This window comes from Eleutherodactylus coqui, chromosome 2 (assembly GCF_035609145.1).
Source record: "Eleutherodactylus coqui strain aEleCoq1 chromosome 2, aEleCoq1.hap1, whole genome shotgun sequence".
In the NCBI taxonomy this organism is placed as follows: domain Eukaryota; kingdom Metazoa; phylum Chordata; class Amphibia; order Anura; family Eleutherodactylidae; genus Eleutherodactylus; species Eleutherodactylus coqui.
In genome coordinates this window covers 48,926,200-48,939,138 of record NC_089838.1, presented here as the reverse complement: position 1 = coordinate 48,939,138, position 12,939 = coordinate 48,926,200, and the positions used below count along the sequence as shown (strand labels likewise).

Here is a 12,939-nt window from a genome sequence, read left to right as displayed (position 1 = left end):
ACACACGACCATGCACGGTTGGAGGCTCAGTGGCGAAAGCCAGCGGTCGGCCTGCTCTGTCAGACCGTGCAACAGTTCGTGGGCCCTGTGCCTCTTCTCTCCTAAGCTGAGTAGTTTCAGCACGGCCTGCTGACGCTTGCCCAGCGCTGTGCTGCCGCGCCACGCGACACCGACTGCTGGTGATGTGCTGCTGCTGACACGTCTTGATTGTGAGGTAGAGGTTGCGTTGGAGGAGGAGGAAGGTTTAGTGGAGGTGGCATACACCGCCACAGATACCAGCACCGATCTGGGGCCCGCAATTCTGGGGGTGGGTAGGACATGAGCGGTCCCAGGCTCTGACTCAGTCCCAGCCTACACTAAATTCATCCAATGTGCCGTCAGGGAGATATAGTGGCCCTGCCCGCCTGTGCTTGTCCACGTGTCCGTTGTTAAGTGGAACTTGCCAGTAACAGAGTTGGTGAGGGCACGTACAATGTTGCGTGAGACGTGGTCGTGCAGGGCTGGGATGGCACACCGTGAAAAACAGTGGCGACTGGGGACAGAGTAGCACGGGGGTGCCGCCGCCATCATGTTTTTGAAAGCCTCAGTTTCCACAAGCCGATAGGGGAGCATCTCCAGGCTGATCAATTTGGCTATGTGGACATTTGAAGCTTGAGCGTGCGGGTGCGTGGCGGCGTATTTGCGCTTTCGCTCCAACGATTCTCTTAGCGACAGCTGGACGCTGCGCTGAGAGACATTGCTGGATGGGGCCGAGGAGAGTGGAGGTGAGGGTGTAGGTCCAGGCCAGGAGACGCTCGTGCCTGTGTTGTGAGAGGTGAGTTGGATCTCAGTGGCAGGTTGGGGCCCAGGGGGAGAGGCAGTGGCGCAAGCCGGAGGTGGTGAACGGCCTTCGCCCCACCTTGTGGGGTGCTTGGCCATCATATGCCTGCGCATTCTGGTGGTGGTGGCTCCCCGGCTGATCTTGGCGCGACAAAGGTTGCACACCACTGTTCGCCGGTCGTCCGCGGTCTCAGTGAAAAACTGCCACACCTTTGAGCACCTTGGCCTCTGCACGGTGGCTTGGAGCGAGGGGGTGCTTTGGGAAACAGCTGGTGGATTATTCGCTCTGGCCCTGCCTCTACCCCTGGCCACCCCACTGCCTCTTCCAACCTGTCCTGCGGCTGCAATTGCCTCCCCCTCTGAAGACCTGTCCTCAGTTGGCTTATCACACCAGGTGGGGTCAGTCCCCTCATCGTCCAGCGGCTCTTGCTCCGAATCCTCTGTGCACTCCTCCCTCGGACTTACTGCCCTTACTACTGCCTCACTGATAGACAACTGTGTCTCATCGTCATCATCCTCCTCACCCACTGAAAGCTCTTGAGACAGTTGCCGGAAGTCCTCAGCCTCATCCCCCGGACCCCGGGAACTTTCCAAAGGTTGGACATCGGTCACGACAAACTCCTCCAGTGGGAGAGGAACCATTGTTGCCCAATCTGGGCAGGGGCCCGGGAACAGTTCCTGGGAGTCTGCCTGCTCCTCAGAATGTGTCATTTTCATGGAGTGAGGAGGCTGGGAGCAAGGAGGAGCAGCAGCGAGAGGATTCAGAGTTGCAGCTGTGGACGGCGTAGAAGACTGGGAGGTCGATAGATTGTTGGATGCACTTTCTGCCATCCATGGCAGGACCTGCTCACACTGCTCGTTTTTTAATAAAGGTCTACGACGTGGACCCAGAACTTGTGATATGAAGCTGGGGACCCAAGAAACTTTCCTCTCTCCTAATCCCGCAGCAGCCGTCTACGATTCACCTGGACCAGGAACTGGGCCTATGCCCACACCCTCACGTGGAACTCAGCGTCCTCGACCGCGTCCACGTCCTCTACCCCTACCCCTCAGCATGGTGGGTTAAGAATCGAGCAGAGACAGAGCGGTGTAAAAATGTTTGTGAATTATTGCCGCGCAGTTGGTGGCTGCCAGTGGTAATATAACGCAAAATGAAGCCAGAGATAAATTATAAGGCCTTGCTGTGCACTATGCAGTTTGGATGGACGTGAAGTCCAACAGGCCACGCAGGCAAATGCACTGGGTCACCGGTAGCTGTAAAAAGGATTTCTTCTTTAAATTTCCTTTTTTTTTCTATGCAATGCAGGCTGAGGCTATGCAGTGTGTATTGCACTTTTTAATCTATGGGTGTCTGACACACCGTGCACTTCTGAGGCAGCTGGCGTGTAACACAGAGCGGTGTAAAAAATTTGTGGTTTCTTGGCATACAATTGGAGGCAGACAGCGCTGACGTTACACTAACTGCGGCCAGAAAAATATTTAAATGAAGGCTGCACGCAGGCCTTGCTGTGCACTATGCAGTTTGAATGGACGTGAAGTCCAACAGGCCACGCAGGCAAATGCACTGGGTCACCGGTAGCCATAAAAAGGATTTCTTTTTTAAATGTCCTTTTTTTTCTCTATGCAATGCAGGCTGAGGCTATGCAGTGTGTATTGCACTTTCAATCTATGGGTGTCTGACACACCGTACACTTCTGAGGCAGCTGGCGTGTAACACAGAGTGATGTAAAAAATTTGTGGTTTCTTGGCGTACACTTGGAGTCAGACAGCGCTGACGTTACGCTAACTGCGGCCAGAAAAATATTTAAATGAAGGCTGCGTGCAGGCTCTGCTGTGCAATACTGAGGTACTACAACTCCCAGCAACCACGGAGTTAAATGCACATGGTCACAGGTTGCCCTAAGAAGGACCGTTGGGGTTCTTGTAGACAGGATTCTACACTACCACTGTCCCTGCCTGACCAATACTGCCCCTATACTCAAGTACAGACTGCAGCCTGAGAACGCTATAGCCTGCACGCCCGATATACATAAAAAAAAAAAGTGCAAAACTGCTCACAGCAGCCACAACAGTAATGCACTAGGTGAGCTGTGGCCCTAAGAAGGACCGTTGTGGTTCTTGAAGACGCTAACACTCTCCGTATAGCAGCAGCAGCACTTTCCCTGATCTCTCTTAGCGTGTGTCTGTGGTGAGCCGCGGGCGGGCCCACTTCATATACTCGGCGGTCACTTGATCTCGCCAGCCACTCACTGCAGGGGGGTGGGATAGAGCTGGAACGTCACAGAAGGAAGTTGTAATGCCTTCCCTGTGTTTCTATTGGCCAGAAAATGGCGCAAATTTCTCAGGGAAGGAAATGGAATTGACTCGAACACCGCGTGGTGCTCGTCTTGAGTAACGAGCGTCTCGAGTACCCTAATACTCGAACGAGCATCAAGCTCGGACGAGTACGCTCGCTTATCTCTAATAACAACCAATCGCAGCGCAGCTTACATATTACCTCAGCTTTATAATATATAACATCCAATCACAGCGCAGCTTTCATGTTACCTCAGCAGTATAATATATAACACCCAATCACAGCGCAGCTTTCATGTTACCTCAGCAGTAAGAGAAATAACAACCAATCACAGCGCAACTTTTATTCTGCCTCAGCAATATAAAAAATAGCAACCAATCACAGCGCAGCATTCACTTTACCTCAGCGGTATAATATATAGCAACCAATCACAGCACAACTTTCATGTAACCTCAATAGTATAAGAAGTAGCAACCAATCACAGAACAGCTTTCATGTAACATGAGTAGTATAAGAAGTATCAACCAATCACAGCACAGCTTTCATGTTGCCTCAGCAGTATAATATATAGCAACCAATCACAGCACAGCTTTCATTTTACCTCAGCATTCTCAATATCCAGCAATTGTCTTGCGAAACGTTTGGCGGATGCATCATTTTGTAGTTGAACACGCATCCCGTTGCTCGTAATGCCTTTTGCTTTCGTGCTTGAAATGGAAATCAAATGATCTTTGTCTGGGGGGCATAACGGTTAATGATGCTCGCCACCTATCGTAGGATAGTTGTACTATGCCAGTAATCTTTCCAGGAGTGTACTCAACAACTTCCCTAAGTTTCATGGCGATTGGATGAATGGAGTAGTAATGCATAAAGGACAGACAGACAGACATACATTCATTTTTATATATATAGATGACATCAGGAAGTGAGAGAATTATATTCCGTACGTAAAATTTGAACGCTAATTCTTTTGCGCTCAGAATTGAATAATAGAGTTGGGGGCCATTAACTTTTCCTATTTATGACATAATCAATGCTCGTGCCAAATTTCAAGTTTCTATGACATTGGGAAGTGAGAGAATTAGATTCCGTACGTAAAATCTGGATGCTAATTCTTTTGCGCTTAAAATTGAATAATCGAGTTGGGACCCATTAGCTTTTCCTGTTTTTGACATAATCAATGCTTGTGCCAAATTTCAAGTTTCTATGACATTGGGAAGTAAGAAAATTAGATTCCGTACATAAAATTTGGACGCTAATTCTTTGGCGTTTAAAATTGAATAATCGAGTTGGGACCCATTAACTTTTCCTTTTTATGACATAATCAATGCCCGTCCCAAATTTCAAGTTTCTATGACATTGGAAAGTGAGAGAATTAGATTCCGTACATAAAATTTGGACTCTAATTCTTTTGCGCTTAGAATTGAAGAATCGAGTTGGGACCCATTAGCTTTTCCTATTTTTGACATAATCAATGCTTGTGCCAAATTTCAAGTTTCTATGACATTGGGAAGTGAGAAAATTAGATTCCATAAGTAAAATTTGGATGCTAATTCTTTGGCACTTAGAATTGAATAATCGAGTTGGGACCCATTAACTTTTCCTATTTATGACATAATCAATGCCCATGCCGAATTTCATGTTTTTACGACATCAGGAAGTGAGAGAATTAGTGGCAATGATGGAAGTTGAACGATCTACGTGGGGGGGAGGGCATAATTGTCGACGACGCTCGCACACGCGCCATTTATCATAGGATAGATGTACTATGCCAGTAATCTTCCCAGGAGTGTACTCACCAACTTCCTAAAGTTTCATGGCAATCGGATGAATGGTGTAGTAGCGCATAAAGGACAAACAGACAGACAGACACACACATACATTCAATTTTATATATATAGACTAGCTTACCCGTCGCGCGTTACTGCGAAGACAGACAGACAGACATACATACATTCGTTTTTATATATATAAATAACCAATCACAGCGCAGGTTTCATGTTACCTCAGTGGTATAATATATAACAACCAATCGCAGCGCAGCTTACATGTTACCTCAGCTTTATAATATATAACACCCAATCACAGCACAGCTTTCATGTTACCTCAGCAGTATAATATATAACAACCAATCACAGCGCAGCTTTCATGTTACCTCAGCAGTAAGAGAAACAACAACCAATCACAGCGCAACTTTTATTCTGCCTCAGCAATATAAAAAATAGCAACCAATCACAGCGCAGCATTCATTTTACCTCAGCGGTATAATATATATAGCAACCAATCACAGCACAGCTTTCATGTAACCTCAGTAGTATAGGAAGTAGCAACCAATCAGCACAGCTTTCATGTTACCTCAGCAGTATAAGAAATAGCAACCAATCACAGCACAGCTTTCATTTTACCTCAGCATTCTCAATATCCAGCAATTGTCTTGCAAAACGTTCGGCGGACGCATCATTTTGTAGTTGAACACGCTTGCTCGTAATGCCTTTTGCTTTCGTGCTTGAGATGGAAATCAAACGATCTTTGTCTGGGGGGGGGGGGCGTAACTGTCGTGGACGCTCGCACGCGCACCACCTATCGTAGGATAGTTGTACTATGCCAGTAATCTTCCCAGGAGTGTACTCAACAACTTCCCAAAGTTTCATGGAGATTGGATGAATGGTGTAGTAGCGCATAAAGGACAGACAGACAGACATACATTCAATTTTATATATATAGATGACATCAGGAAGTGAGAGAATTAGATTCCATACGTAAAATTTGGACGCTAATTCTTTTGCGCTTAGAATTTAATAATCAAGTTGGGACCCATTAACTTTTCCTATTTATGACATAATCAATGCTCGTGCCATATTTCAAGTTTTAATGACATCGGGAAGTGAGAGAATTGGATTCCGTACATAAAATTTGGACTCTAATTCTTTTGTGCTTAGAATTGAATAATCGAGTTGGGACCCATTAACTTTTCCTATTTATGACATAATCAATGCTCCTGCCAAATTTCAAGTTTCTATGATATTGGGAAGTGAGAGAATTAGATTCCGTATGTGAAATTTGGATGCTAATTCTTTTGCACTTAAATCTGAATAATCGAGTTGGGACCCCTTTACTTTTCCTATTTATGACATAATCAATGCCCCTGCCAAATTTCATCGGGAAGTGAGAGAACTAGATTCCATACGTAAAATTTGGACACTAATTCTTTGGCGCTTAGAATTGAATAATCGAGTTGGGACCCATTCGCTTTTCCTATTTATGACATACACAATGCCCATTCTGAATTTCAAGTTTCTATGACATTGGGAAGTGAGAAAATTAGATTCCGAATGTAAAATTTGGACGCTAATTCTTTTGCACTTAGAATTGAAGAATCGAGTTGGGACCCACTAGCTTTTCCTATTTATGACATAATCAATGCTCGTGCCGAATTTCATGTTTCTACGACATCGGGAAGTGAGAGAATTAGTGGCAATGATAGGAATTGAACGATCTACGTGGGGGGGGGGGCAAAACTGTTGACGATGCTCGCACGCGCGCCATTTATGATAGGATAGATGTACTATGCCAGTAATCTTCCCAGGAGTGTACTCAACAACTTCCCAAAGTTTCATGGCGATCGGATGAATGGTGTAGTAGCGCATAAAGGACAGACAGACAGACAGACATACATTCAGTTTTATATATAGATAATCTACATAATTGATAGATAGATAGATAGATAGATAGATAGACTCACATACATACACACTGTATGCAAATGAGCCTGCAGTTGACAATGCATTGTGATGTCATCAGGCTAAAACTCTAAGGCCTCATGTCCACGGGCAAAAGAAGAATTAAAATCCGCAGCGGATTTAAACTCTTCTCCCGCACGCGGATCCGCACCACATAGGGATGCATTGACCACCCGCGGGTAGATAAATACCCGCGGATGGTCAATAAAAGGGATTTTAAAAAAAATGGAGCATGAAAAAATCTGGACCATGCTCCATTTTCGTGCGGGTCTCCCGCGGGGACGGCTCCCGCTGGCTTCTATTGAAGCCTATGGAAGCCGTCCGGATCCGCGGGAGACCTAAAATCGGAATTTAAAAGAATTAACTCAGCCGCAGCGGACCGGGAAGGTCTTCTCTTCCTCATGGCCGGATCTTTCTTGTTTCGGCTCGGCGGATGTGCCCGGCGCACGCGCACGGCACGTCGGCGACGTGCCGCCGGCGTGACGAGTTCATCCGCCGGCCGAAAAAAAAGATCCGGCCGTGAGGAAGAGAAGACCTTCCCGGTCCGCTGCGGGTGAGTTAATTCTTTTAAATTCCTATTTTTCAGCGCTTATGTCCGCGGGGCAGGAGGGACCCGCTGCAGATTCTCCATGGAGAATCCGTAGCGGGCCTGAGTTTCCCCGTGGACATGAGGCCTAAATGTGAGAGCTTGGCGGCCAGGTTCAGTCAGTCTCCTATGGAGAGGAATAGGTATGTTCAGTTCTTGTCAGTTGGAGAATGCTTGTAGGCAAGGCCTTATACCTGGTGGTGTATGAAACACCAGTAAGGCTCAGGCCTGTGTAATTTGGGGGTCACCTGCTATTAGCACAGTGGTACAAACTATGGAGTGTCGTTGGCATTCAGTGGATACAATATTCCAACCCTGTCTTCTACGGCTTGAGGCAATGTCACAGGCACTCACGAGCCACAAGCTCAGGCAGCCTGCGGACAGCACCCACAATGCACCGAGGTCGCATTAAGACCGTGTGGCAACGACCATATCAACCGCAGCTTATCCTCATTTCTCCCTCATGCACAGTGCTCAGCCATCCTAGATTTGGAGTGCCTGCAAGGACTCTTTACCTCCCTATGCAGGATGGTGAAGCAGGTGATTACATTAGAACCACTATTGTGCATCGGTTTGAGGGATCTCTTAGGCTGGCCACATTTTGAGTGGAGACGGAACTTTTCCCCTAAAGAGGTTTATTGCCTTTCCCTAGCCTGGCATTAATAGCCCTAGTAAGAATAATGATAGATCAGCATGGATCATCTGAAGAAGTTAAACGTACAGCAGGTCCTTTTTTCCACCATACATACATACATACTTAGCTATAGATTATATATATAAATAAATCTTGCTATTTGTATAGCGCCAACATATTCTGCAGTGCTTTCAAGTCACTCATTTATTACCCCCACCCCAAAAGGATGGGTGCTCATTTTACCAACTTCGGAAGGATGCTGAGTTAATCCTGAGATAGAAAGGGGCAGGAATATAACTTTGAATCATGCTCTGAGAGGACTAGTGATGCAGTAAGTTTGCTGTCGCTCAGGAGTGAGTGCGGGTCCCCCAAGGCTACCTGTTAGAAAGAGAGAGCTTTCTGAGCTGATAAGGGTGGAGAAAAAACACTCAGTAAGGCCGCCTGCAGACGGCCGGGTCGGATCCCGCTGCGAGAATTCACCAGTCACTCACCTGCTCCTGGTGGCCCCAGATCTTTCATATGCCGGGCAGCCTACGCATGCGCAGACCGGAGACAGCGGCCGGGGAGTGACATTTCAGAAATAGAGCATGCCGCGATTTGTTTTATGCGCGGGATTTCGCGCAGACAAATCGCGGCCGTCTGCATAGGATTGCGTGTTGTAATGCAATCCTATGCAGGCGTGTACGGGCAGAAATTCTGCGCCGTGGAATTTCCGCCCGTGTGCAGGAGGCCTAAGAGAGCCTAGAGCAGTGGAGTACTAGTGTTTTCAGACAGGACGGGTCAGTGCTGCCAGAGAGAAACGTGGTGACACTATTCAACTTTCACAGGAACCTGCAAAAGCTACAGAGGACTCCTTTGGTGGTTATGCATTGGCTGAACTTAAACAACAAGTAGAGACCGATCTCTAAGACAGGAGTACAGAGTGCACACTTAGGCCTGTTAGAGTACATCTTTAAATTTAGAATCGGCAATAAGGTCACCGCCATCTGAGTTCTCTCATGTGTCGAAATTAGTTAACAATGATCATCAGAGAAAGAACAAGAGACATCAACTGTGTGAACTCACTGCTGCCCTATTTCTAACGAACCTAGCCCATTCAGCTTTACTTATCGCGTGGAGCAGAACAAAAAAGAAGTATAGTGTCTAGTCCCGGTTGACCAGCACCCTGAGTTACACCTTATTGCTGTAAAAGTAAAAAATCCTACAAAAGTCTAGCGCCCCTCATACACTGGATGCATGAACAAGTGACGTCACCGGTATTTGCTCGTGCAGAATATTTAAACAGGCAGATCATCGCTGAGAATTGTTCACTTCTCATTCAATGCTTCACATTCCCATCTGAATCACTGAGCGGGGTGTGTTTAGTTGTAACGAGAAGTGCGCAAAACGACGATGATTTTTACGCAGGCTCAAACTAAAAGAAAAGCAAACGAAAAGTACACGATGGCTCGCGTTTAGACGTAACCATTATGTTGCACTTTTGTTTGACCAAATTTTGAGCGCCAATCATTATGTCTAAATGGGCCTTAGCACTTAGGAAATAATACATTATTTTTTATTGATATATGGTCTCTGGAGAATGTCTAAATCCCCCACTACCAAGAATCGCTCAGGCAGGTCTGTGCAGTTTTAAAGCTTTCAGACTTAAACTTGTATTAACCCATGAATGACAAGTGTTAAATCACCTTAATACTTTCACATGAGCGTATGTTGCCTTTCTATTCCGCACATTTTTTTTAAGAGCATAATATGCAGTATACAGCAAATATGTAGAAACAGGCATATTTACTGCATATTTTATGCACGCATAGACTATATAGTGGTGCAGAATATGCACCAAAGTAGGACAAGTTGCATTTTTTTTCACACATGTAATATGCGCATGTGAAAAATGCAGGTCTGAATGGCCCAATGTAAGTCAATAAGTTTTTTGCACTATGTTTTACGTGCGCCATTGCATAAAGTCATGGTTACACTACGCCTAACATGTGTTGATACAAATATGGTTGCCATGGTGGCCCTGGACCTTGTGAAGGCTCCTAAGGCTGAAATTTTTTTAACCATATTGAGCCCTACCGGTAGCTTGTGGCAGAGCTTAAAGGGACTATATCACCCAAAAAGTTTTTAATAATTAAAACCAGATAGAGCAACATATCACATTTTTCTAATCTGTTTTAATCTTCTGATTGTAGAACTTTTTTTTCTTTTGTCTGTACATGACTATGGGGGTGGCCGTATTTCCTGAGCTACTTTTAACATCATTTTGAGATACAGCAGCCTCATGGGCCATTCAATGGACAGAAGGGACTTGTATGGGAGGCTGTTGTAGACATGCTCTGTGACCTGCAGAGGTCAGTGTGTAGTGAATTGGAGTAGAAAGTCACAGCCTACACCTCTTGTGAATGGTGGATCCTGTGATTTACATAGAAGCTCATTTTCTGATTACATATTCCCTTTAATATGTGAATGTCAGATATACTATATAATGCAATACTGAAGTATTGCAATATATTGTGGAAGTGATGAAACTAAAGGCCCATTAACACCAGCCGATAATTGCCAAAAAAAATCACTAATCGGCGATCGATTTAGTGATCATCGGTGCGTCTAAACGCGCACCCGTCGTGCTCTTTTCGGGCACTGCTAGCTGATCATTAAATTTAGTCCAACCTAAAAATCCTTCTTCAGCCTTATCAGCAGTTCTCCACGGGGAGTGCTGATAGCATTGTTTCCCCGTGGAGAACAAAGGATCTGAGCATATTAACTGCATTCAGAGAAGGCTTCATTTGCACACTTACTTGGTACTTAAGTAGCTGAGTAGCTACTTAATAGTTTGTGCAAAATGATCGCTCAAAGCTGTCACTCAAACTGTCCTTGGAGCCATCTTTGTGGGATCATTGGCTGGTGTAAATGGGCCTTAAAGGGGTTGTCCCACGAAAGAAAGTGGGGGTATACACTTCTGTATGGCCATATTAATGCACTTTGTAATGTACATTGTGCATTAATTATGAGCCATACAGAAGTTATTCACTTACCTGTTCCGTTGCTAGCGTCCTCGTCTCCATGGTGCCGTCTAATTTCAGCGTCTAATCGCCTGATTAGACGCGCTTGCGCAGTCCGGTCTTCTCCGTGTTGAATGGGGCCGCTCGTGCCGGAGAGCTGCTCCTCGTAGCTCCGCCCCGTCACGTGTGCCGATTCCAGCCAATCAGGAGGCTGGAATCGGCAATGGACCGCACAGAGCCCACGGTGCACCATGGGAGAAGACCTGCGGTGCATCGTGGGTGAAGATACCGGCGGCCATCTTACTAAGGTAAGTAAGAAGTCACCGGAGCGCGGGGATTCGGGTAAGTACTAAACGGGTTTTTTTTTTAACTGATGCATTGGGTTTGTCTTGCGCCGAACGGGGGGCCTATTGACAAAAAAAAAACCCGTTTCGGCGCGGGACAACCCCTTTAATGCTATCAAAAGCAAAAAAATAAAAAAACAAAGAAAAACAAACTAAAATCAAAGTCAGAATTGCTTTTTTTGGTCAACAAGTGATCAACAAGTCGCGTGTACCCATCAAAAATGTAACAATAAGTAATACAGCTCCGACTGTATTAAAAATGAAACCACACACAGCCTCAAAAAGTTATGGCGCTTTGCATATAAAGACAAAAAAGCATTTCTTTTCAATAAAAGCTGTTTTTAATTTTTTTCAAAGTAGTAAAACATTAAAAAAATATATAAACATAGCATCATAATGCTACAGACCCAATACAATAAAGTTAAAATGTCATTTGTACCGCACCAAATACATTATATGGTGCATTAAATAGTTCCATTAAAAAATACTTGTCCTGTAAAAAAAAAAAAAATCCTCATATGGTATGTTGATGAAAAAATAAAAAAAAGTTATAGCTCTTGAAAAGCGAGGATGAAAAAATGAAAACCCCCAAAACAGCTGCTAGTTAAGGGGTTAAGGACAGGCTAATGTGTTGAGGGGGCATTTGTCCATGTAGCTCAGTTTTAGGTGCTTTATAAAAAATTTTGAGACAACCTTATTTTTTTTATAGAAGATATAAAAAACAGATTACAGAAACAACTGCGAGAAAGCGGATCACATGACACAAAAGTGCGGTATCACTAATCTGCTTATTGTATCTTATCTTCCTCTGCTGCCAAACCAATAATTTACTTCAATATTTACCTGCCTGGTGTCCTCCCTGGGTTTGTTTGCAAGTTTCTTGGCCTTGTGTGCTGCAGCTCTGCATGTAAACAAGCTGGCTGTCATGGAGATGGGAGCTGGGCCCTGCCCCAGTACAATGCAGAGCGTCCTGCTAAACCACTAATGCTTATCATGCAACTATATCATCCAATCATTGTCTGAATTACTTCAAACTTTACAGAAAGTTCTCCAAAACCCATAAAATTGGTGTATAATATTGCTTAAGATTCATAGAAGCCCCATATAACATTCTAAGAGTATTCTACAGGGCTCTTATGGCCGGCTGCACCAAAGTTTTGATCCAAGATCAACAAGAGTTGATCTAAGATGAAGTAGAGAAACATTTCAACGCGCGTTTTAGCCTGTGATCTTGGTTCAAATCTAGATTGCATTTGATCCCCCGATCAAACTAGTTGAACCTATGTAAGCCGTGTACCGGGGTGGACTCCCCGGATACAGCGAAGTCTTGAACAAAAGAGGCGACTCCAACTCACTTGTAAAAATGATATTTTTCTTAGTTTAGTAAAACCCTTTACCACCCCCCCCCCCCCCCCCCCACACACACACACACACAAACAGATATTTACATAGACCCTTATGTCAAGCAGCACGGTGCTTTATAATGTGAGCTTCCAATATACTCCAAGCTTTTGCCTA

General features: G+C 45.1%; 1 protein-coding gene across 2 annotated transcripts in view; it reads right to left on the bottom strand.

Moving 5' to 3' along the window:
- LOC136611329 (uncharacterized) overlaps window positions 1-12,356 on the bottom strand; it is a 48,332-nt gene extending 35,976 nt beyond the window's left edge. Inside the window, exon 1 of one of the 2 annotated variants that reach the window (XM_066590840.1) lies at window positions 12,265-12,356. In XM_066590840.1, coding sequence (XP_066446937.1) covers window positions 12,265-12,348 — 84 coding nt within the window. In that variant the 5' untranslated portion in view covers window positions 12,349-12,356. The remainder of the gene's footprint in view (window positions 1-12,264) is intronic. The other variant, XM_066590841.1, reaches the window with a different exon arrangement.
- Window positions 12,357-12,939: the final 583 nt, after the last annotated feature.